The sequence below is a fragment of the Polychytrium aggregatum genome (genome assembly GCF_025602895.1).
Source record: "Polychytrium aggregatum strain JEL109 chromosome Unknown BJ171scaffold_43, whole genome shotgun sequence".
NCBI lineage: Eukaryota > Fungi > Chytridiomycota > Chytridiomycetes > Polychytriales > Polychytrium > Polychytrium aggregatum.
In genome coordinates this window covers 170,997-195,560 of record NW_026516245.1, presented here as the reverse complement: position 1 = coordinate 195,560, position 24,564 = coordinate 170,997, and the positions used below count along the sequence as shown (strand labels likewise).

Sequence of the window (24,564 nt, the reverse complement as noted above, 5' to 3'; positions counted from 1 at the left end):
TGCGTTTGATAACTCCCATTGATGAACTGCGTTTGATAACTCACATCGATGAACTGCGTTTGATCATTCGCATCGATGAACTATGTTTGATCACCCCTATCGATGAACTATGTTTGATAAATCACATCGATGAATGATACTCGGGCCATTCGCGCCATCATTCGTAACCATTAACCGTTCGTCGCTTCGGTGCCACTCGCCATCGCTCTGGTTATCATCGTCGTTTCGGCCATCCGCAGCGCCGCCCTTCCCGGTCCCCTCTCCCGGCTGTCTTTCGCTTTGGCGGGAACCACCGTGGTCTCGCCCCTCTTGTCGAGCCTCTTGCGCCTTTCCTCTCCGTCCCAGCCTCTTAAATACAAGCCCGCCTCCAACCGTCCTCGCTCCGCTCCTCTGGCTCTCTTCCCTCCCATCACGTCGCCCGCCTCGTCTCCGTTCCGTCCACGGCCACTCAGGCATCGCTCTCTGCCCCTCCTCGTCTCCACTTCTGTAGCCAGCCATGTGCGGTATCTTTGCCTATATCAACTTCCTGGTCGAGAGGGATCGCAAGTACATTCTCAACAACCTCCTCGTGGGCTTGTCGCGATTGGAGTATCGCGGATACGACTCTGCCGGTATGGGTTTGGTGGCCGTTCGATGCTGACTCTCTGGCTGTCTCGGCACGATCGTTACTTGTGCTGGACGCGTGTTCGGGCCGTTTCGAGTCTGTGACCGCCGTCGTCGACCGATCTGGGGAACCGAGGGCCGTGGTGAACACTGATCAGGACGATCAGTTGGAGATGTTGATCCAGCGGTGCAGGGAGCGGCCCGTGCACAGCTCAATGAATGAGTCCTCGGTGCATCGCTATTGCTGCCTTTGACGCGCTCGTCTGGCTCATCATCCGGCTCCTGGCTTATCACCCGGCTCATCTGGCCCACCCTCCGTATCCTGCCAGGACTCTGTATCGACGGCAAGAATGATCAGGAGATCCTCATCTACAAGCAGGTCGGCAAGGTCCTGGCCCTCCGCCAAAAGATCGAGGAGGACAAGGATCTTGATCTCAACAAGACCTTCCTTTCCCACAGCGGCATGGCCCACACCCGCTGGTGAGCATATCGCCGCGTCTGTTTGATGACTCGGAGACACGGAGACATACCAGCTGCGGCCTGTGGCAATACAGGGGATCGATTGTATGTGCCAAGTGACACTCACAGCTCTTGTATTGAACCCACAGGGCAACCCATGGTGTGCCTTCCGAGCGAAACTCCCACCCGCACCGCTCGGATCCCTCCAACGAGTTCCTCGTCGTCCACAACGGCATCATCACCAACTACAAGGAGCTCCGTGCCATCCTGGAAAAGTATGGCTTTGTCTTTGAGTCCGACACCGACACCGAGGCCGTCGCAAAGCTGGCCAAATACATTTATGACAGCCAGAAGAAGGCCGGCAATCCCCTGTCGTTCACGGCGTTGGTCAAGGCAGTGTGCAAGGAGCTGGTGAGTCGCTCGATTCGAATGATGCAGTGATCTCAGCCAGCCTGCGCTGTGGCGACCCTTGCTTTGACTGTTTGCTGACCAGCAACTCTACCGCCACCCTGTGCCCATCCGGCCATCTGCATGCATATCCTATACAACAGGATGGTGCCTTTGCCCTCATCTTCAAGAGCGTCCACTATCCCGACGAGATGGTCGCGGCCCGCCGAGGCTCGCCTCTGCTGATCGGCGTCAGGACCGATAAAAAGATGAAGGTGGACTTTGTCGATGTCGAAGAAGTCGTCCGTAAGCATCACTGGCAGGCTGGTCGGCCGGTCAGGCACCTCTGTGATAGCTCGATTTGCTTCTTGCTCGGCGTGATCATCCGCGTTCTGCCTGTACCCATGCCCAATTGCATCGACTGGTGCCCGAAGGTTACTGAAATGCCACTTAAACTCTTCCCGACCTAACCTTTCGTCTCTGTTCCCTGCAGTTGGTGAAGACCAGGTCGGCAACCAGCAAAACTACCGAAGAGTGCAGTCCCGCAGCTTCTTTGGAGAGGACACCACTCCGCAGCCCATCGAGTACATCCTTGCCTCGGATGCCTCGGCCATTATCGAGCACACCAAGAAGGTCCTGTACCTCGAGGATGACGATGTCGCCCACATCTCCGCTGGCGGTAAGATACCGTATGGTTGTGCACACCCATTGCTCTCAGCACGCCAGCTGCATTGCCATTTTGCTCGACAATGTTGGGTGGAAAAACGCTTCGCTATGCATCAATCTGATGCCAGGCTATTTCTTCCGATGCCAGACCTCCACATCCACCGTCTCCGCAGGGATGACAACATGTCGTCGATCCGCACCATCCAGACCCTTGTCCAGGAGCTTGCCCAGATCCAGAAGGTCGGTTCCGTGGCAGCCATTGGGGGGAGGGAGGGAGGAAATGACGTTGCTGGGATAGATCGCTTTGGATATGTGACGCTTTGGTGGGTTGCGTTGGACGCCGTTGGGCAGGGCAGTCTTCATTAGCTAGTCCGTGCCCGCACTCGATCCCAGGCAGGCTACGCAGGGCCGATGCCGTCGCCGTCACTCTAGCACTGACGAGTTTCCCTGTTGGGTCACATTGATCTTGCATTGCATCGCTCCTGCTGCGGCCGTCATCCGCGAATGCGTTCTCTGCTGCTCTCGGGCAACGTGGTTCGTGCCGTTTATGCGTTTGCAACAACACCATTTGGTCGATGCGTATATCCAGGGCAACTATGCCCACTTCATGGCCAAGGAGATTCACGAGCAGCCCGAGTCGGTGATCAACACCATGCGTGGCCGTGTTGACTTCAACAAGTTCTCGGTCAATCTCGGTGGTCTGCGCTCCCAGCTTACGAACATCCGTCGGTCGCGCCGTATTATCTTCTCGGCCTGTGGCACCAGTTTCCATAGCTGCGTTGCGGTAAGTCGTGTGGGGTAGATTTTGTTTTTCCTCCCATGGTTCTCGTGCCACCACATCATGACTGGTTCTGTTAACGAATGATTGGAAATACCCCTCCCCCATCTTCTTGTCCAACAGACCAAGTCGCTCTTTGCCGAGCTGACCGATATGGCCATTTCGCTCGAGCTCTCCTCGACCTTCCTTGACGAGAGACTGCCTGTCTACAGAGACGACGTCTGCATCTTTGTGTCGCAGTCGGGCGAAACCAAGGACACTCTCCTGGCGCTCCAGTACTGCAAAGAGCGCGGCGCTCTCTGCGTGGGAGTCACCAACACCGTTGGCTCGACCATCTCGCGCGAGACTCACTGTGGTGTGCACATCAATGCCGGTCCCGAGATCAGTGTCGCCAGCACCAAGGCAAGGACGCTTTTACCTGCTTCTGCCGTTGCTGTCGTTGCTGTCGTTGCTGTCGTTGCTGTCGTTGCTGTCGTTGTTGTGCCAAGATCGAAGCTGACATTTGATATGCTTCTATGGTCTCTATGCAAAAAAAAAAACAGGCGTACACCTCGCAGTACATTGCCTTGACCCTGATTGCGCTGCAGCTTTCGGATGACAGCCACCAGAAGACCGCGCGCCGCAAGGAGATCATCGAGGGGCTCTATTCCCTCTCAAACAACATCAAGAAAGCCCTTGCCCAAGAGGAGACGATCAAGAAGATTGCGACCCAGCAGTTCAAGTCGGCCACGAGCCTCATCCTGCTTGGCCGCGGCTACCAAGGTGCCACCTGCCTTGAGGGAGCGCTGAAGATCAAGGAGGTCTGCTACATCCACGCCGAAGGCATTTTCGCTGGCGAGCTCAAGCACGGCCCCCTCGCGCTGATCGACAACACGATGCCCATCATTTTGGTCATGAACAAGGACAGACACTACTCGGTAGGCATGGGGCTTTTGATGACCGGGGTCATGAGTGGTGCTTGTTCGACAAGGGGCGGGAGACCACCGGCTGTGCCCTTGAAATCACACAATCGATTGCACCAGCACTCTGCAGGGCTCTCGGGATCGGGAGATCCGCAGTCGGCAGTAGGCCCTGCTTCCGATCCCATACCTGCTTCATCCCGCCTGTTTCAGCTGTCTAGCCGCTCGACTCGTCATCCAACACGGAGGCGCTTGCTTGCGGCCAGTCCTGTTCATGTGGTCTCACAACAACACCGGCATCTTTCCTCACCAGGACGTCGAGAATGCCTTCAAGCAAGTCACGGCTCGTGGCGGCAACCCCATCGTCATCTGCAACGAAGACGACGACAGTTCTCTCTTCCACAACATGTCCACCATCCGAGTCCCCCGCACCGTGGACGCCCTCCAAGGAATCATCAACATCATTCCCTTGCAGCTGCTGTCCTACCACTTGGCCACCCAGTACGGCTACAACCCGGACTCGCCTCGCAACCTCGCCAAGTCGGTCACAACCGCCTAAGCGGATCTGCGGCGACGGGCGGCATGTTTCCCGCCACGCCCCTCCCACGAACGAACCCGCTGATAGCGATTATGTGCACATCGTCTGTGAGGGGAAAGCTTTGGGTTGTGGAGAAGGGTGGGGAGACCAGTGGCTGGTAATGGAGCGTGCTGAGAGGATAGAAGTCCGAGACGGGGGGAAGTATTTGCCATACAGCAGCTTCTTCCGAGGAGAGTGGGGAGGGGAGAGACATGACCATGCCAGAGCTTCCGTACTTGTTGCTTTGCCAGTACGACTGAGTCCCCACCGATCTTTGTCCTTGATAAACCTCTTGCGGTGTTCCTTTGATTTTGCCCGGCCCAACCTTGCACCATTTATGTGATCACTTTACATTCTTTGATTCTCAATATATGCTGGCGGGAGCTCATATTCATTCCTGGTCGTAAACCGCGTAACGAACGTGTGCAGAAGGGATGGGAGAGATGGGAGAGGGGGGGATGGGAGCAGCATGTGCCCGTGCGATTGTCTCTCGTATTGGTTGACAGCCGGGAAGGGGCTTCGTTGTAGGTCTCGGGACAGTATTCTGTTGACATCTGGCGTGTACTCGACGACTCGGGCAGTCCCACACACAATTCCATTTCTCGACATCACGATGGCCGGGTCAAGCGAGCAGCTTGGGGTGCGACGCCCTTGCCTGACCTCGACGGGGAGATGACCATTGTGGATCGCGAATGATCGATGAAGATACACGGGAGGCAATGTATATATTTTTTTGTATATATGTATATGGAAGATCAGAGGAGAGGGTGGTATTCTCGAGTGAGTCCGACAGAGAAGCGGCACACAAGGAACAAGAAAGGAAAAGGGAAGGGAGAGAGAAATGGAAAGCAACCAGGAAAGATGGCAGGAAGAGAGTGGAGGGGAGGGGGTAAAAAAAAAAAAAGAGAGAGTAGAGAAACAATAGGGTCCGGGGAGGACAGGCCTTGTAGCAGAGCTCATAGCTTCGGGCTTCCTTCGTCATCGGTCCGGCTTGCTTCGGAAGCGGTCGCCTGGTCGATTGTGAAGGAGGCGCCGTCGGTGATCGGGCTCGGGTTGACGATCGACACGGTGTTGAAGCCGTCGACGGTGTTGATCGGCTGGGAGAGGTGGCGGGCATAGAGAGCACCCATGTCCAGCGTCGGCGGGCCAGCAGACAGGCCCGAGCCAGGGATGGGGGCGCTGGGAATGACCTGAGGGGACACGTCCGTGACAGTGATAGCGTTGGCGGGGGTCGTGGTGAGCGGGTCGAACAGGGCGATTGCAGAGATGGCCTCGGGGTTGGCAAAGAGGGGTCTGCCAAAGGTCGAGTCGCTCCGGAGCCGATTATTGTATCCACTGCTTGTTGTCGAGGCGGTCTCATCGGCCGAGAACTGGTCGAGGCTGAGGCTGACGTGGGTCAGGGTGGAGCTGGCAACAGTGGCCTCGGCCGGGGAAGGCGGCATGATGGCGGTGATGGTCGTGAAAGGCGCCGGATAAGTGGGAGCAGCCGGGGATGCTGAGGCGGATGCCGAGGCGGACGAGGCCGTGAGACCTGTGATCCCGTACGAGTACAGCGTGGTGCTGGGCGACTCGAAGGGATTGCGAAGCGGGCTCGCGCCGAGGTTGTTCAGAGCAACCTGCGAGTTGTTGGTCGAGCTCGGCGTGTGTCGCTGAAGCACAATCTCTGGCGACTCGTAGACAGAGCTGGTGGCCCCTTGCGCCTGGACGACCAACGGGACAGGCTGCGTGGGCATCGAGGGCTCACTTTGACCGGGACTCCGCAGCGTCGATCGGAACGAGGTCGGCGACCGGACTGAGCTTTGAGCACTGCCTTGGTGCGATGGTCGAGGGGGCTGGGGCGCAGCAAGATCGTCCGCCAGGCTGTACTTGTCCAGGGGCAGAGGGGTGAACTCGTTTGGCGACGACATTTTCTGGAACCCAGGCGACTGTCGGCGACGACGCAGATAGACAATGACGACAATTATGATGATGGCGACGAGGACAGAGCAGACGATGGCGATGATCTTGATGGCGGCAGAGGAGTCAGATGTAACGAATGGGATAGGAGCGCTGGGACTGCTGATGGCACTGCCAACGAGGATGGCAGTGCTGGAAGTAGGGAGATCTGTCAAAGAGCCTCTGGACGAAGCCCCTGACGAAGCCACAGTTCTGGACAAGGACGAGGTCGTGGCCGTAGCCGAGATTGTGGCGGAGGTGTGGGAAACGGATCCCGGGGCCGATGTTGATGAATTTTCCGGAGGAGCGACTGATGAAGATGCAGCTGGCGGCGGCGGCGGCGGCGGTGGTGGTGGTGGCGGCGGGGGAGGAGGAGGAGGAGGAGGTGGTGGTGGTGGTGGTGGAGGTGGTGGTTGTGGAGGGGAAGGAGGTGGTGTCGTGACAAAGTAGATGGAGCCGATCGAGAGGCGGATGGGGGAGCCGTCGGGGTTCGTGCTGGCCAGGACGATGGAATAGGTTGTGCCGTCGCGCAGGTCGCCCAGTCCAAAGGTGACGGTATAGGACTCGGACCCGCCCAAGATCTGGTTCTCGGCGATGGTGACAAGGCCGACATGGAGATCGAACTGCGACCCCATGATCAGGGGGCCGCTGTTGGGATCAACGACGAGCGATACGGTGTACGGAACACCGAGGGTCCAGATGGCTCCGGATTGCGGCGACTGCAGGAGGGAGGCACCAAGACACCCGTCCGATTGTGGACCAAGCAAGCAATTCGACGGTTTGGGAGTTGGGCATGTCGGGCGTGTCGGGCGTGAGAATGGTGTGAACCGATGGACGTTGGAGGATTTGCGCAGTTGCAGGAAAAGCATGGATCAGCGACACGATCGTCCACAGGCGCCTGAGCATACCCACGGAATGGAGACAGGGGACAAGGGGCAGACAGGACCCCATTCGATGCGTAGATAAGCCAAGCGGGAATGGGGAATGGTGGAACAATGACTTACGGTCAGCTGCACATTGGCGGCTCGTGTCAAGCCTGGGATGAATGCCGCGAGCCCGGCGAGCCACAGCGAAGAGAGACGCATTGGTGGCAGGTCGAAAAACGGAGACTCGAGGTGGGCGAGATGGGATAGACAGAGCCCGAACGGACGCGGATTATTGAGTGTGGAGAGACGAGCGGGAGGTGGGCGAGTGGCCGATGGACAGGCTTAGATGGCTGACGAGAAGCGTCTGAGCAAGGGCGCTGGCGAGGAAGACAGGGGATAGTGGAAATGCAGGTTAGGAGCGAGGAGCAGAGGAGCAGGACAGATAGGCCGAGCAGAAGCAGCAGCAGGGGCACAGGAAGCGCCCCCGGGTGTTGTTGCTGGACACCAGAATGGCCAAGTGCAAGGATGGGGGTCGGTGCCAGAGCCGGCCGCTCCTCGGAGCAATGGGGCAACGAAGGCAGGACAGAAACAACGCCGTGGCCTCCCCATCCTTCCATGCATGCGATAGAACACTGGAGTACCTCGCGACGGATTAGAGTGCGTTTGGACGAACGAGAAAATCGATGTACAAGTTGTGCATAGAAGCAGGCCGAGGGGGCGAGAGCGAACACGAAGCAACTTGGCGAAAGCCCCGGGCGAGAAAGAGAGATGAGGGGAACGTTGGGAATGACCGAGGCGGCTCGCAGCAGGACAACAAAAGGCTGCGGGACCAGTCCAGAGCGATCTCAGGAAGGCCAGGCGGGAAGGACAGCAGAGGAGCCCAGGAGGAGCCCCAGGACGACCCGAATAAAGCGGAAAGGCTGACACAGCCGCTGCCTGTTGGGATTGAGAGAGGGCCAGCAACGGCAGACGGGCGGGACCAGAGAGCGATGCAGGACAGCGGGTCTAAGCAGCGCAGCGAGACAGAAGAGAGCAGCGGCGGGGGAGCCGACAGGCCAAGAGACAAATTGCGGCGGCAGCGAGTGGGGGAAGAGGAATGCTTGCGGTGGTGGTGGAACTTGTGGTGGTGGTGGTGGTGGTGTTTCAGGCCAGGGCTCAGGCAGCAGCAGCAGCAGCGACAGGAGCGGCCTCGGCAGAGAAACAGCAGCCAAGCTCGGCGGATCGATCGGCATCCGATCGGCGACAGGAGGCGGCCGAGACAAGAGGGCGGTGGACGCGACGCCGCCGCTCTCGCACAGGGCGAGGAAGAGAGGGACACGAACGACCAGCAAGCAAGTAAGCAATGCAAGTAAGCAATGCAAGTGAAACAGCAAGTGAAACAGCATGCACACTCCGGCAAGGGGCGGGTCCATGTCAAGTCCACGCCGAATCCATGCCGAGGCACAGCTGCAACAAGCCAGCAACAAGCCAGCAACAAGCCAGCAACAAGCCAGCAACAAGCCGGCAACAAGACTGCCGCGCAGCCTTTCCTCTTCGCCTCCTGGCCGCCTTGTTTCCGGGTCGCCGTGGCCGCGCACCTTCTTGAAACCCAACACGCGTTGTGGCGATGCAGTGCGTCCCGACGCGTGCTGTGCGGCGCTGGCTATGTTGTGCCGCGCACCGTGTTGCACGGCGCAGTCGTACAGCCAAAGCGCGTCGCAAGCGCCCCCACCCCGTGCCACAGCCACAGCCGCAGCCGGTGCTGCCCTGTGTCGCTCACACTGGCACAACCCTGTTCCCGCCGCCCAATGAGCTGCCGCGCCCTCGAGGTACCATCTGGCTCTCGTCGTCGACATCGCGCAAGGGCGATCCCTTGTGGCTGCTCTCGGTCTTGAAGTTGTTGTTCGGCGCCGAGAGACATTTCTGGCCCAGAGCGACCCCTGCGATGAGAACAGCGGCGTCGGTGCTCGTGTCAGTCGCAGCGTCAGCGCCAGCGTCGATAGCGCTGTCGGGATCAGAGGCGTCCGTCAAGCCCAGCCCGCACGCACCGTGCTTGACAGCGAGATCGCAGGTCTTGACCAGGTGCGTCTCCAAATAGTGCGCATTCCTGGCGTTCTTGAAGAATGCGTGTGCGGCCAGCTCCTGGGCCGAAGAGCTGTAGATTGCATCCACCCAGAAGCTCGCGTCAGTCTCGATTTGTGTTCCGTCCACCCGCTCAGCAGCCCTCGGCGCCCGCTGCTGCGCTGTCCCCATCCCCCTCCTGTTGCTCTGTACCGTTTGGCCGGATCCTTGTGGAGGCAAGCTGCCACCATCTGGAAGAAGGCCTTGGACATGATCTTGTCGGTTGCGATGCCCGGGCAGGGATACTCGAGCTTGCTCAGCAGCACCTATCGCCGCTCCGCACACAATCCACTTGCCGGTCAGCCAACCAGTTTGTGTGCAGCCCTCGACTGGTGGCGAGGCATTCCCACCGGAGCCACACAGCCCAGCCGGCGCCTCTTCTCCCCTTCAAGCGATGCGAACCTTCATCGGCGGCCAGTCGTCGAATGGTGTCTGGTTGAATGCCAGCTCGAGTGCGGTTATGCCCAGGCTGTAGATATCAGCTTTCTCATCATAGTTGGAATTCTAGCGATGGGAAGGGGAGGAGACACCACCCACACGTATTTGCGCAACAGGACCGAATCAGCAAATGTGTGGCTGCCATCTCGCAGTCCCCACCAGCTCACTCCAACTCAAGACTCATCCCCGCTCGCCCATCACAGCACATCAGTCGCCTGGCTCACAACGGCAAGCGCACGCACCTGTGCCATGACCTCGGGCGCTGCCCACTCGATATTGTCGCCGACGAGCGAAAAGACCGATTGCTGGTATTCTCCGTTCCGACTCAGGGTGGCAAGCTGGCGAAACCCCGAGAGGCGGACCTCGCCCGTCAGGTCCAGCAGGATGTTGTCGGCACGGACATCGCTGCCGCGACACGGGAAGTTGCATGGCAAGGTCAGAAGGTGTCCGTCGGACGGACACAGCCGATGCAATCAGAGCCGAGGAGAACAGAAAGCAACAGCGGACAGGACCGCAACAGCAGGCACCGACCGCAACATCAGCACCCGACAGTCACCCACTTGTGGATCATGTAGTTGGCATGCAGATACTGGATGGCGCGGAGAACCTCCAGCAAGATGGTGGCGACAACAGGTTCAGAGAAGCCACTGGGATAGTAGCTCTTCATGATTCCACGGCACGATCCTGATGCAACGGGAGAGTATTCGAATAGCATGAGTATTGCTTGCGCATCTGATTCCGGAGGGACTAACGCAAACAAAGCGGTTTGGTTTGCCGTGTCGTTGATGTGGTATTGATGTGGTATTGATGCGGCATCGTTATCGGTGTCGGGACGGCATCCGCATCGACATGAAGTTGTCACCACCACCACCACCACCACCACCACCATCATCATTGACATCATCATTGACATCGACGACCAACCTGCTTTGATCGGCAGAGTTACGGTCCAGAGGCGCTCGTTCTCGACAAACGAACGATAGTAAGGCAGGATGTTGGGGTGTCGGCAGAGTGATGCATTTCGAATGGTTTTCTGCGGAGCGGAGAGAGGGGAAACGAAAGGCAGGCGAATGGGATTGGTGAATCAGCGGGGATGCTTCCGCCAACAGATCGATACTTCCACCGAAATGCGATGCTATCCCAAGGAATTGGATGCCGAGGCAGGGTGTGCGCCACGAATGGCTTGCCGATGCAAATCCAGACACATCGCGCATGCCATACAATCAGCTCCTCGACGAATTCAAAGTCGGGCGACAGCGTCAGATCGGTGTATTTGAGAGCGACCAGCTCCTGCGTTGGGTTGAACCGAGCCAGGTAGAGATACGAGATATCATCGATTCCCCCTGTTGTGGCCGGGCCGGGAGGGGACAAACGAGTCGGCGTCAAACGAGTCGGCGTCAAACGAGTCGGCGTCAAACGAGTCGGCGTCAACCAAGATCCCACGATCTCATTCCCGAATACGGTGGTGGGCTGGCCTGTGGGTACTATCCAGACCCCTTCATCGCCACCAGTCCACTTGGTCGCCCAGCCTACCAATGTCGCCAAGGAGCTCATAATCCGCTATCGAAGAAGAAAAGTGCACTGGCTCGTCCTGAGTCTTGTTTCGGAACAGACCCGACTGCACATGCAGAATGAGGAATTGGGATGAGTGCGGCTGCTGCAGTTGGCTCGACGAGAACGATCGGCAGAAAGACAGCCGAGTCTTGCCAACGATGGATGGACCGCGAGCAGCTCCACCAGCAGCACCATCAGATACGGACGATGCTTGATTTGTTCTGCGAGCCGCTGGAAAAGGATTTGCGGTGACGCGTCGACATGAGCCGGCGAATGAACAGTATCCAGACGGAGTATCCAATTTTGTCGCGAAGGTTGGTTGCGGTGGAGAAGCACCTCGGGAAGAGCGGCACGAGACTGGAACGCGTTCAATTGGGAGGAAGAAGAGACAGTCGCGAGAGGGGCGGTTTGGGGAAGTGAGTTTTGGCAAAGAAAGAAGTGTCGGGCAGTCTTATCCGAAATGAAGCGGCTGTACGGACGTCATCACAAACGCCGCTGCGGACATTGACATGTGCGGCACTGCACACCGTTCTGCCGGATCACGAGAGCCCGACCGCCATCCCCAATCGTTGGCGCAGCAGCAGCACCCAATGCGATGCGATGCGATGCGATGCGATGCGATGCGTCCTCTGGTTGTGCTTCGCAGTGCTTGCCGGTGCTGTCGGCATCGCTGTCCCTCGATTCATGGCCATGGAGATGCACAAAGGACATCGACAAGCTGGCCAGCAGCGCCACGCCAACAACCACACAGCCCGCGCTGGAGCGCCGTGTCACGCGAACCACGCACCAGGCTCCGCCCGTCGCGGCCGCCTGCTGTTCATGGCGGGGCCCTTGTCCTGGGGAGCTTGTCGCTCGCGAGCATGGGATGGTGGTGCCGCCCATGGACGGCCACACGGCCCCATCGTCGCGGCCCTGCACGACAAGCCGGGACCGCTTTGGCCGTGGGACGCGGCCGCCGGGCGGACAGGCCCTTGTGTCGCCGCGGCCTGCACACGCCTGTTGTCGTGCCCGCCGGCCAATCGCCGCCCGCCAAGGTCTGTGCGACGTGCTGTCCCACCCGCCACGTGACCAATTAGCCAGATCGGCGTGGGAACGGCGTGGGAACGGCGGCTCTCGGCGGCTCTCGGTGGCTCTCGGTGGCTCCCGCTCGCTCCCGCTGCCTCTCCGCTGCTCTCGCCGCTGTGTGTGCCGTGTTCTCGCTGGCTCTCGCCGCGCTCTCGCCCCGCTCCCGCCTCGCCACCGCCCCTCGCTTGCCTTGCGCTCGTTTGTTTTATAAATATCGCCCAGCCTGCCGCAGTCGCCCTCCTTTCTCTCATTTCCCATCTGACGCCCTTCTGCTGGTCCTGTTTTCCCTTCTTCTGTCTCGAGGGAACTCCAGAGCTCTGTCCAGCCGCATTTCCTGCGCTTTCCCACCAAGCACAAGCTCAGCCAGTCCGCCTCCCTCCGCCGCTTTCGTCGCGGTTCTTCGCATCGGCTCCCCCCCGAAGAATCGCTCCCCAGGCTTCCCAAACCACCAGCTCGTCCGGCCAAATCCGCCCGCTGTCCGGTTTCCTCCCGTCTCCCCAAGCTTCAACGCACACTATCCCATCGACCACCGCAACTCCCGCCACCGTCACCCTCCCAACCCCCTCCACCATTTCCTCCTCCACCTCCTCCCTCTCTACCCCCGTCGTTGATTCTTTTATGCCCTTTGCTTCTTCTCATAATTCACAAGACCTGTCGTACTCGCTTCTGACGAATCCTACTTCCTCGTTAAAAAGCGTATCTGCCCAGACTTTAAGCAACCACAGCCCTTTATTTAGTAGCTATTCTTCATTCCCCAGCAATGTCTCCTCTTACTCAAATGCCTCCTCCCTGCGCGAGCCCCAAGCCGGCTCCCTCCAGCAGCAGCGGCCTCATGAACTGCATGACCTCAAGCGACTCCGTCTGGCTGACCTGCTCGCCCGCACAAGCGGGCCTGTGGTCTCTGTTGGAGGATTCGCCGCTCCAGCATCTTCATCTTCAGCCGCCACAACCGCCGCCGCTCTAGTCGCGGGCCGGATCGCCGAACCCGTGTCGGCCATCCAGCCTGCCACAAACCCGATCGCAACCGCTGCAATGCTCTTGACCCCCGCTACCGATCTGAATGACTTCTTCCCCCCTCGAATTATCCCGGACTCTGGCGACGCTGCCTCCATCCTGAAGTTTCCGTCGCTCGACCCAAGCATCCTGTACGCCTCGCCTGCCGACGCTCTCGAGCCCGACTTTGGCACCGGCGGCGCCGTCGACCTGACCCCGCTGCTCTCCTTCGAAACCGACTTTGCCTCGCAGCAGCCCTCGCTCGATGACCCGTCCCATCTCTTTGGCGCTCTGAACTCGCCCTTTGCCTCGACCGTCGCCACCCCCGCCGCCTCCGTTCTGGACCTCACCCCAGCCGTCACCCCGTTCGCCGCCTCCCTGGATCACTTTGGCGCCGTCGCCGACACCCCGCTCTTTGACTTTGCTGCTCCGGCCTGCGCCTCGCCTCTGGCCTCGGCGTCGTCGTCCCTGTTTTGGGCTCCTTCGGCCTGCGCCACGCCCCTGGCGGACTCGCTCCGCCACAACGTCCTGTCGACGCCTCTGCTCGACAGCACTCCTCTCTTCTCTTCTATCGACGACATTGTCGAGACCCCCTTTGTTGCTCCCTCCGATGTCTTTCCGTCCCAGAACACTCTGCCCCTGTCGATTCCGGGCCCGTGCTATACCTCGCACGATCTGTCGGCCCTCAATGCCGCCTTGTCTGCGTCGCAGTCCACCCCGGATACCGGCCTCCTGCCCTTCCTGAGTGACACACCTCTGATGACCGGCCTCGAGACCCCCATGGTGACGCCGTTGGTGTCGGCCCTCCCGGCCTTTGCCGGCTCGTCCAGCGTGCCCTACAACATCGACGCCTCCAGCCTGATTGGAAACCCGTCCCTCGGCGCCCTGCTCGACAACATGGTCAAGGCCAGGCTGCAGACCGTCCTCAACAACCTTGTGATCGAGGCCCTCCAGGACAAGACCGCGGAGCTCACCTCTGCCGCCGAAGCTGCCCTGTCGTCCTCCTCAGAACCTGGCAGCGCCGACGACTTTGTTGTGGCCATGTCGCCTCTAGAGTCCACCCGCCTTGCCGCTCCTTCTGCGATGAAGGAGAAGCTGCAGGAACGCAGATATGCCTGCGACTACGAGGGCTGCGGCCGTGCCTTTTCGCGCCAGTTCAACCTCAAGGCGCACAAGAAGACCCACGAAGATTGCCGCGACCGCCCCTTCGAGTGCCCAATCTGCAACCAGCGATTCTTCCGCAATCATGGTGAGTCTCTCCTCCGTCCAGCCTCACACGATAGCTTTCTTTCCCTGTCCGGCCCGATTCTGCCTCGACTGGTACTGATGCTGCTGTGCTGCTGCCCTCTCCAGATCTGACGCGACACTCGACTGTCCACACCAAGGTGAAGGAGTGGAAGTGCGAGAGCTGTGACAAAGAATTCACACGCAAGGATGCCCTTGCTCGCCATGTCCTCCGCCAGTGCGGGACGGCTGCTGCAGACCTCGAGTAACATCTCTAAAGTTTTTGAGTAATATAGTCAAATCCATAGAATGCGGGACAGCGTCCCGCTTTCTATGGACATCAGTGGCCTGAGGCCTGCTAAACTTTCGTTGTGGTGGATGCATTCGATGCGGAGTGTGATCGCTTGTACTCGACGACGGCCTGGACACGGATAATATTGTTCGGCCGCTTGGTTGAATGGCGTTGATGGGCACTCACACGGTTATGATGTGCTGGGTTGGTGGGATATGGGCGGCAGATACTGGGCTTGACACTATGGAGCAGAGATAATAATACCGACTTGGTCGTATGTGTATCCCCAGCCTTGGACTGTACGAGATGCGCCGAATCTATGCTCGATCCAGCGGGTGTCTCGCATTGGATCGTCTTGGAGCCTGGTCCACTCATGTACAACACCAGCACAACATCAGCATAACATCTGTACTCAACGAAGCTACCACGACCTGTTCTTGCATCCCGCTCGACACCAGCACTCGTCCCTGCCAGTTAGCTGCACCCTGGATCGCACTGACTCCCTTCACTCCATCTGGACACCCCGACTGTCTCTCCATCCACACCCAGTCCACATTCTCGATCCAGCTCGAGACCAGCAACCCCTCTGACCAGCTATTCCCCAGCACCACACCAGCCACATCATTGGTGCTGGTGACCGAGATGCATCCACCCCCTGACAGCGGCCACCTGACAGCCACAATCCTCGACAACACAACCCCTGGCGGCCACAACCCCTGTCGTCCAACTCTGGCCACATCAACCCAAGCCCCCGCCAGCACGTTGCTGTCTCGCGGCCAACACAAACATCAACACCCAGGACACACCAGCAGCCCAAGCAGCGCCCTGTGCCGAGCACCAACTACACCGGCATTGGCCCAACTCTATCGACCACTGCCGACCACTCCTCTCCACCCCTCCCCCTGAATCCAGCTGACACCACAAATGCACATCCACCCCCCACATCCTCGTGCATCACACCGCCGGGGATTGTGGGCTGAGTCGGGTGCAGTTGCATCCATGCCTGGCACCTCCCAGCGATCCAACATCCACCCCCTTTTGTTGACGATCGGGTGCCTGCTCTCCCCGACATACCCGTGCGATCTCGTCGTCGAGCGACAACAGCACCAGCATCTGGACCCTTGTATGCCACTGTTGGCGCCTTCCGCCCGGCAGGTGCCTCGGCTACCCGCTTTGAAGCAGGCAGTCGTCTGAGCCCAGGAATAGCCGGTGCTGGCGCATAACGCTTCGCTCGCATGCCTCTTGCTGGGCTGGGCTGAGCACTCGATGCCTTGGGCAATCAGCGATCATCTGCCGCATATAGCAGACCCGCTTGGCTGTTTGTGCTGGGCCGTCTGAGTGCGGCCGCCATATATCACGGTGCGCTCCCTGCGGGCCAGCGGGCCTGTGAGCCAGAGACTGGCTCCGGCCATGGGCATTCTTCGGTTGAACCGGAGTAACTGCACAGCGACAACTGGACCGAGTATCGCCATCCCCAGCCGATCCCGCGCCAACTGCCCTGCAAACGAGGCTGCGCTGTAAGCCCGCCGACTCTCTGTCGTCTGCGATGCTGTCGATGCTGTTGTGCGGTGTGCTGACTGTGAGTCTTGGGCTGCCAGGCTGATTGCTGGCTGGCTGGCTGGCTGGGCGGGTGTACCGCAAAACTGGCTACGGTGCAGGCCGCTTCCGACACCTGCATTTCTGAGCAAATCCTCGCGTTTCGCAGCGCTGGCGAGACTCGCCCTCAGGCCTCGTCCCAGAGCCCTCCTCTTCCATCTTGCTGCCCTCCAGACCGGATCCAGCATGGACCCACCGGGTCCTCCCAAGCCCGCCCCCACCCCGAAAACCAAGCGGGCGTGTGATGGTATGTGCCGATCCCATCTGCCCCCAGATCGCTCCCGGCCCCGTTGCCGATATGTCCGTCGACTGCCAAACGCCCAGATTAGCCGCGAGTCGCCGCTCACAACCACACGCCTGCATCTGCATCTGCATCTGCATCTGCACAGTCTGCCGCATCAAGCGGGTCAAGTGCATCGGCGAATACCCATGCGAAGCCTGTCGGGCAAGCGGAATCCTCTGCAGTGAGTATCGAGCAGGCGAGCAGCCTCACTCCATCCCATCGATCGCGATGCGACGACGTCAACCCAGGTGTCTGGCTCTGGGCCCTCGCAATCACTGCTCACGACGTGCAGCTGCATCGAGTTGCAGGCACCAGCCAGACATCTTCCTCATACTGTGCACATCTCCATGCTGGCCTGCGTCCCCGCTGATCCGCATGCCTGCTTGCTCTCCAGCCTACTACACTCCTCCGAGGAAACGCGGACCGCAGAAGACTCGCCATCACCCAGCTGCAGGAGACTCGTCCAACTCGTGGATCAGCGCGACGGCCTCCAATTTGCCGGATATCAAAGCCCTTCGATCCGAGTCTTTGATGCAGCCTTGGCAGATTGGCTCGCACAGGACGCCGTGGCTGCTCCCGATCGATCGACGCCGTTTGGCCATGGTGCGCCTCCATGCCGATCGCACTCGCTTGGCTCGACCAAGGACAAAGCAGAGGATGTAAAACTAACCACCCGCCGTCTTCGCAACGGAATCCTCAACCGATGCAGGGCCAAAACACCCTCGGCATTTACTGGGGTATGTGACCGACTGCTGATGCTGCAGATGGTGCTGCGGCGGATGGCCCAAGCCTGCGCTGCACGGACGACATCGGCCTCTGGGGCAGATCAGCATCAGCATCAGCATCGGCATCGACATCGGCTTGCTGTGGCAGAATGAATACTGGTGGGAGTGGGTGTGGCGCCGGCTGCCTGATGTGCACCGCGAGTTGCCATGACGACCAGGAAGCCGTGATCGCTGGAGCCGACCACTCACCCGACTTGCTTTTGTCCTGGCCCGCTCCGACCACCAATGCCGCCTCGCCGTTGATCCATCACGCTCGGCATCATTGGGCGGCACTCCAACGTGCTGATCGGATACCGCCCCTGGCTGCCACCCGGAATCGTGCTCGTCGATCTGGCATCGGACCTGCCTGACCCGATCCACACCGACAACTATCCAATCGATGCCGGTGGACTCACCGCTCGCTCGCACAGTCAAGAGCACGACCAGCAACTCGGCAGTGCTCATGGGGGCAACTGCCATGGGCGGAGCCACCCTCGTCGTCAGCGTTCCTCGGTCTGCACGAGGAGCCATCGACATTGACTCTGACATCGCATGCCGTCCGACGGGCAAGCCCGAGGCACCGACATCCGAGGTCCTTCCATTCCCACTAAATGCCACCGGGCAGATCACTGGGATGTTCTTTGAGCACCTCGGACTGACAATGGACTTTGTCGACCCGGCTGCGTTCCGCGCCGAGCTGGCCAGGGAACGCTACTCCGAGGTACAGGCGATTCTGGACAGGGCGACAGCGGGTGGTTTGGACGACGATTCGCAGGAGGAGACGGAGACGGAGGTCGTGGAGATAGGTGTGTGATTGGCGAGCCAGACAGTAGCAAGTCGCTCTGATCGATGCCCGCCGGATGCTGTGCATGGTCGCGATGCAGAAGTCGTCGATGACACCGAGCACACATCTGGCCATATGGAGGCAACGGCGGCCGCTCTGAACAGCAAGGCGATCCAGAGGACGACCAGAGCACGGCATCGATGCTGTGGAACGAATCAGGATGGCATTGTGGATCTGGATGGCGTCGCTGTCTCGGTGATCGGTCGGGAGCCAATCGACAGCCGCAACGTCCTCGACTGCCTCTCCCACAAGCCCACCCATGTCTCCATCTGCCTCGCCATGCGCCTCGATTCCCGAGCAGACACTGACGACTCGCCACTCTCTTGCATCTCCAATCCACACGCACACTCAAGCCCTTCCTGTTCCTCGTCTGGTCCATGTGTCTGGCGGTCGCTCACGACGACCGTCTCAGCGCATCCCTCGGCCTCTCGGACCCCGCCCACACCCGGAAAGCCTTGGCCGACCAGTGCCGCATCTACACCCAGCGACTCCACGACCACCCGTGTCTGCAAGTCTTGCAAGCCGTGGTCATCATCTGTGGAACGAGTCTGTCGACTGGATCCGGCGCCAGCACCGGCCACACCTACTACACAGGTAACACACACTGCTGATCATTGGATCCTGGCTCGCGATGCCTCGCTGTTCATGGGAGTGACTCGATCCCCATCATGCAGGGCTCGCCTGGAACATGGCCCAGGATCTCGGGCTGCATCTCAGTCTCGACAGCCACGGCAGTTGGACTGCTCCGGGTCCGCACCACACAGGATCGGCCCTGAGTCACCCATCCGAGACCCCACTGCCACAAGCACCCACGGCATCCGCCTCTTCGCAGTCTGCACGCCCCGACCCAGAATGCCAGTCACTATCCATTCCCATGGCACGATCTGGAACGACAAGCCGTGTGTCCTCGGAGCTGCGATATCGCCGGATGACGCTTCTCGCCCTGATTCTGTTTGATCGTCTCGGAGCTCTGATGGCTGGGCGATGCCCGGCCATTCCCGACGATGGTAAGGACGCAGCCGCCCGACACCGAGCGCCATCTAGTCTGCGAGCAACCACAGAGCCCCCATCCTGCCTCGTCGCCGTCGCTTGGGTCTCTGTGGCAGCATTCCCCTGCACCATTCCCCCTGAAACGCAGCGCCTCAAGGGATCGTCGCGTTGTGACACCACCCCGTGAGGCGCATGCGCCACGCCACACGGCCCTGGCTGTCGCTGCGAACATGAGCCAGGATGCCGGCCAGGGCGGGCTGGCGGTGCTGCTGCTGCCCAGGGCCCTGGCTCCCCGTTGCTGCATCGCTCCCGCACAGATGCAGGCACGGATGGGGTGTGGCGCACGCTGGTCCGAGATGCATTCTGCTGGTGCAGGCGGGCAGGCGTCTCGGTCGTGCCGATGCCTTTGCTCCCCTTGATCCATCCCGCTGATCCTGTCTCCTCCATCGCCTCGCTCAACGGTGCAACTCGGCGACAACACTCTGGATGACTCGATGGCTCCGCTCGCCAACCACCGTCGCTGCAACACCGTGCCGGTGCATCGGCCATCCAACCCTGTCCTGATCCCGGACCCGCACATCTGACCATCGGCGCCCGCACCAGGCTGGGACTCGTCGTTCCTGCTCGATGGATTCGACTCGCTCTACGAGGACATGTGCATATACGTCCACCTCGCCCACATCAGTGGCAGGCTCTCGTCCTTGATGGTGTCCCCGGTGCTGACGAGCCACCAGCGGCAGATGGGTGCCGCCGAGGTCATTGTCGGTCTGCGCCAGTGGTGGAGCAGTCTCTCGCCCGAGCACCAGCAATCGCCCAAAGGTGCCCTCGGCCTCCATCACCACCTGCACTCGTATTTTCACTCCCTCAACATCATTGCCCAGCGCCTCGCCTCGACGGCCCTCGCGGGTCGCTCCCACGGCCAGCCATTGCACAGGACCAACAGCGACACAACACCGCTCAGCTCACACCCAAAGCAGACCAACGCCGATCCAGGGCTCCTGGTTCATCCACATCCACATCCACATCCACGACATCATAGCGGCCGTGGAGAAGCAGCAAAGGGTGGCATGCTCGAGAGCAGAAGCAGCCCTCTGCCCCAGACGGTGTCGGGATCGAGCCCGGTCGCTGGCGAGCCCGACACATGCAAAGCACCGGCATCACTCCACAACAGACCCACTGCGACCGCCATCATCCATTCGTCGGTAGCAGATCGTCGCTCTCTTGAACTCGATGCTGGCGATCTCTTGGAGAACCGTCTTGCGACCCCAACAAGCGCCTCGTCGGAAGAGCGTGCCGAGTCCGTGGAAACGCATGCGAACTCGGCAAGCCGATCCTCGGTCGATGCCATCGGCGACCAGACCACGGGAAGCAGCACTCTCTCGTCGAATGAGACGCATCCAAGCACTCGGGCAAGTGTCTCCGTCAACCACACAAGGGCCCTCGAGAGCGCAAAGTACATTCTCTCCTGCGTCGGCATCGGATCGACATCAGCGTCGTTCGGGTCGGGTCTGCTTGATTCTGATCGCACACTCCAGGAGAACATGCCTTCCGGCCCATCCTCCCTGCTCCTCCCGGGCATGTCCTACTTTGTCATGACCGCCGCTACGGTGTACTTGGACACACTGGGCCACTCGTCCGACAGGAATCTGGCCCTCTCGGTTCTGGACTCCATCCTCGATTATCTCGATCAAGCACACCACCGTGGCGAGACATATGCTCGCCTGATCAGAGCGACCATTGAGAATGCACATCGGTCTCCATGCCCGCCGACAAATGGCGGAGATGCAGGTGCAAGTGTCAGTCCTGGCACAAGAACGCCGCTATGGCCTGGCGGGCTCGCAATGACGTCGGCCGACGAGCCTGGCATCGGCGCTGCCTCTTCCGCTCATGCTCGCCCCACTCTGTCGCCAACAGCATCTCGACCACGGCCCGCTGCACATATCCTGGACATTGCTGCTTCTGTTGCCGCTGAATTGCCTCCATCTGGATGCCACGATGCCGCCGGTCTGCAAATGCCGCTTGCAGGATCGGCCGTCGGCGTGTCTGATGCACATCCTCGCGGCCATCTGGATGAGTTCGTCTGGCTTCTCCCTGGTCATTCCACTCTACCCACGATCGGTGCTGTTCTTTCGGCACCAGACAGCAACCAGCATGTGTCGCCGCTGGGAGAGACACTGGTGCTTGGTCGGCCGTCGAGGCTCCCTGCTCATGGAGTCTCATCACCAGGGACGATGCCACTATTCTCGACGACAATGGCTGCTCGCCACGGAGACATCTCGATGAATCCATTCTCGATCCCGGCATCGACTCTTGGACAATGTCCCACTGCTGCTGGACCATTTCCGACAGCTTCTCATCCACACTCTGTCCACGACTCGCTTGCCTGGCCGGCATCGTCGCTGATGGCTCCGACTGCAGCACCCGACCCTGTAGCTGTCGAGTCGATCACTCGCCACTCCCGACTCCATCCTCATCCCTATCGCCGCCGCTCGCTCCCCATTCACTCCATCGAGGGCCAAACACCATTGCAGCATACTCAGCATACTCAGCATCAATCGCAGCATATTCAGCGCCACTCGCATCCCGCTCAGCATCAGCTACATCCGTATCAGTCGCAGCCTCGTCAGTCCATCCACGACCCTGGTATCAACAGCAACAGCCTTCTCAACGCCGGATCTGTCTGTGCTGGCGATCAAGCCAACGGATTCTTCTTCAAGGCAGTCCATTCGTTTGATCAAATGCACCACTGGCTTCCTGGCTCGTTTCCAAGCGATCCGCCAGGGTTTGGTCATGATCTCTCCGAGGCATATCCACCAAATCACCTGGCCCTGTTCCAGCATCTCAGCAACACCACCAGAGCCACAGGCTCCAGTCGGCTCTCGGCAGCTATCGATACTACTGCAACCAGGCTCGCTGGCCATGGAGGCTTTCTGGTGCCGCCTCTTGCCTCCGATCATGTGTCCAAGCCTGGTATCTCCAGCATATCGTCATCGACTCCAGTGCGAGTGTTGACACCATTGATCCCAATGGGTGTATCAACGCCGTCGAATGCCAACCCACTCGCTGCACAAGCACCACATCATCTCAAATCGTCACCAATTCTGTCCAATGCGACCACAGGCACCAACCAAGTCGGTCCGAGCAGGAGCTGGAACAAGATGCCAGGTGCTGTCCGCCTGAGCAACTACAGCAGCTCCCACATCGGCACTGGATCGGTTCTCGGAAGCACTTTTGCTGGAGATGCATCCAGCATGGAGGTCGGTGAAGTACTCGGCGGTTGCGACGACCAGATCCATATCGACCCAAGAAGCACCCCTGATTCATCGAGACACTCTCTGTCGACGATCCCTGGTGCTCCAGCAGCCAAGACGGCCGTGGCAGCTGGTATGGGAAGTACCACGGATGCGACGGACGATATCGGCTCTCGTCAGGACAGCATTCAACAACCAAGTCTCAAAGACGCTGCCAACGTCGACACCAACCTGGTCGGCCAGATGCCAGCCATCAATCTGCCGCAAGGGCTGCAGACTCCAGTTTCCTCTGGGCTCGTTGATCGTATCCCGGACAAAGTGAACGGACATGGAGCCGACAGCGCCGTCGTCCCAGCCAGCCATGACAGCACCATTCTGATGCAGACTAACAGAGAGACTGGTCCGAGTAATAAACCCACCGGTCTCTGCTACTCTGAACACCCGAGCGTCTTTGACGTGGCCGCTGCCGGGTCAGCAGTCGACCTGGGCTCGCTGATGAGCATGGCCATGGCGGACTGGGATCCGAGTGTCGTCGATGGCACCGACATGCCGTCCGGCTGGAGCACCATCAAGACCACCCTTCCCGACGACCGGCTTTGACTCGCGCCAGACAGGCCGGCACAGACTCGCTCGATGTGCATCTTCAAGTAGGTATGTTCCTGATCCTGGTCCTGATCTTGATTCCGAATCTTCCAGAGGCACCAGCAGCACGGACCATCCAAGCAGACACTGTGAACGCGAGACATCCAAGCAGGACCCTGGTCGACGCTGCCAGATATCAGCGCATTGGCCCGATGCAGGGTGGAGGATAGAGCCAAGCCGTCCCTCGACTGCCATCTCTCGATCCTGGCTTGTGGAAGCCGGGGTGCTGGTGCTTGACGATGGCATCTGGGCATGTTGACAATCGTCGCCATCCATCTCACCCGCATCGCCGGTGATCCTGCCATTCGCTTTCCCAGTCTCATCCACATCCAGCCCCAACAACAACCACAAGACGGAGCTATTCGTTTCCGATCAAGCGTCAGCATGCATCCTTGCAATCTGCAATCCAAACAGATCGACCATGCCTCTCAATCCTCGACTGAACTGAACCACCCTGGCCAGCAAGTCCACATCTGTCTCTCACCCGCATTCCCACTCCTTCACCTTCACAAACCCTGTGGTTCACCGAGGGCTGCTCTTCCGTGGCCATCGCATCTGCCTCTCTGAACCATCGTGGCTTGGATCCCATCCGGTAGTACTCCCAGGCGAGGCCGAATGCTGGGACGCAATGACGCACTCGCTGTCAGTTGCCCATCGACACCCTCATACCGGCCACCGCCACTACTGCCGCCTCAATCTGCACCAGCATCCCATCTGCATCACTTACATTCACCTCTGCTTGTGGAGGCAGCCCGTGTGTGCGACAGTCTAGATCTAGAGAGACATACCTCGTTCGATGTCTGGAGGAAGCTGCGGTTGAACCCACGATGGCCGACCGGGAACCCCTCCTCCCTTTCCCGCCTTCCAACACGAGCAAGCATATGAATTACATTACCCGTATGTCTCCGAAGCCTTCCGAGCCATCTGGACTGTTCGTAGCCCTGTCTGGCTTGCAGTGTGGTGCTGAGGGTGGGCTCGAAGGGGTGGTGCTTCTCTCGGGCCATGAAGGACAGGATACCGCCGGCGACGGCAGACTCGCCAGAAGCCAATCAAGATGATTCAGGATCACAGCGAGGACCACAGCGAGCATCTTTCGAGCACAGAGGATACGCACAGCAAGCTGATCGTCGATGAGAAGCAGACGATGCCTCGGACCAGCCAGAGTCGCTGGATCGAACGAGACAGCCAACATCACAGCAACAATGCACAGCAAGGACCGAGCAGGGACTGTGGCAAGAGCACGAGCAGGATACGGACATTCTGCTGGTCCTGGCTGCAGGTAGCCTGCCTCAGAGAAGGGGGCTGGGGACAGCCAGGGCATCGATCAGCAGCCAATCCGAGGGAGGGACGAGTCCGGG

The 24,564-nt window shown here is 59.7% G+C and overlaps 6 protein-coding genes across 6 annotated transcripts; 3 read left to right on the top strand and 3 right to left on the bottom strand.

Annotated features, from left to right (window-relative positions):
- Nucleotides 1-369: 369 nt before the first annotated feature.
- On the top strand, nt 370-4,763 carry BJ171DRAFT_562705 (uncharacterized protein). Its single transcript, XM_053113279.1, has 10 exons — nt 370-611; nt 933-1,083; nt 1,212-1,473; nt 1,614-1,755; nt 1,943-2,128; nt 2,264-2,355; nt 2,705-2,899; nt 3,017-3,295; nt 3,436-3,810; nt 4,106-4,763. Exons 1-10 carry the CDS (start codon nt 497-499, stop codon nt 4,349-4,351), a joined length of 2,043 nt encoding a protein of 680 aa, XP_052963137.1. The 5' UTR covers nt 370-496; the 3' UTR covers nt 4,352-4,763.
- Nucleotides 4,764-5,075: 312 nt separating this feature from the next.
- On the bottom strand, nt 5,076-6,658 carry BJ171DRAFT_519703 (uncharacterized protein). The gene has a single exon (XM_053112367.1). The coding sequence runs from the start codon at nt 6,274-6,276 to the stop codon at nt 5,326-5,328; it is 951 nt and encodes a 316-aa protein (XP_052963136.1). The 5' UTR covers nt 6,277-6,658; the 3' UTR covers nt 5,076-5,325.
- Nucleotides 6,659-8,854: 2,196 nt separating this feature from the next.
- Nucleotides 8,855-11,557, bottom strand: BJ171DRAFT_221365 (kinase-like domain-containing protein). Its single transcript, XM_053106488.1, has 10 exons — nt 11,469-11,557; nt 11,242-11,326; nt 10,930-11,051; nt 10,633-10,741; nt 10,269-10,392; nt 9,951-10,113; nt 9,673-9,774; nt 9,424-9,536; nt 9,198-9,304; nt 8,855-9,089 (listed from the first exon to the last, which is right to left on the bottom strand). Exons 1-10 carry the CDS (start codon nt 11,523-11,525, stop codon nt 8,926-8,928), a joined length of 1,146 nt encoding a protein of 381 aa, XP_052963135.1. The 5' UTR covers nt 11,526-11,557; the 3' UTR covers nt 8,855-8,925.
- Nucleotides 11,558-14,403: 2,846 nt separating this feature from the next.
- Nucleotides 14,404-14,813, top strand: BJ171DRAFT_428056 (uncharacterized protein; the record flags this gene model as incomplete). The annotated part of the gene is made up of 2 exons (XM_053107839.1): nt 14,404-14,569; nt 14,674-14,813. 2 exons carry the CDS (start codon nt 14,404-14,406, stop codon nt 14,811-14,813), a joined length of 306 nt encoding a protein of 101 aa, XP_052963134.1.
- Nucleotides 14,814-16,568: 1,755 nt separating this feature from the next.
- On the top strand, nt 16,569-17,588 carry BJ171DRAFT_221342 (uncharacterized protein). The gene is made up of 4 exons (XM_053106487.1): nt 16,569-16,679; nt 16,822-16,896; nt 17,110-17,318; nt 17,425-17,588. The coding sequence occupies exons 1-4, from the start codon at nt 16,619-16,621 to the stop codon at nt 17,458-17,460; spliced, it is 381 nt and encodes a 126-aa protein (XP_052963133.1). The 5' UTR covers nt 16,569-16,618; the 3' UTR covers nt 17,461-17,588.
- A 5,955-nt stretch (nt 17,589-23,543) lies between these two features.
- On the bottom strand, nt 23,544-24,303 carry BJ171DRAFT_221328 (uncharacterized protein). The gene is made up of 2 exons (XM_053106486.1): nt 23,934-24,303; nt 23,544-23,824 (listed from the first exon to the last, which is right to left on the bottom strand). Exons 1-2 carry the CDS (start codon nt 24,208-24,210, stop codon nt 23,586-23,588), a joined length of 516 nt encoding a protein of 171 aa, XP_052963132.1. The 5' UTR covers nt 24,211-24,303; the 3' UTR covers nt 23,544-23,585.
- Between the last annotated feature and the right edge of the window lie 261 nt (nt 24,304-24,564).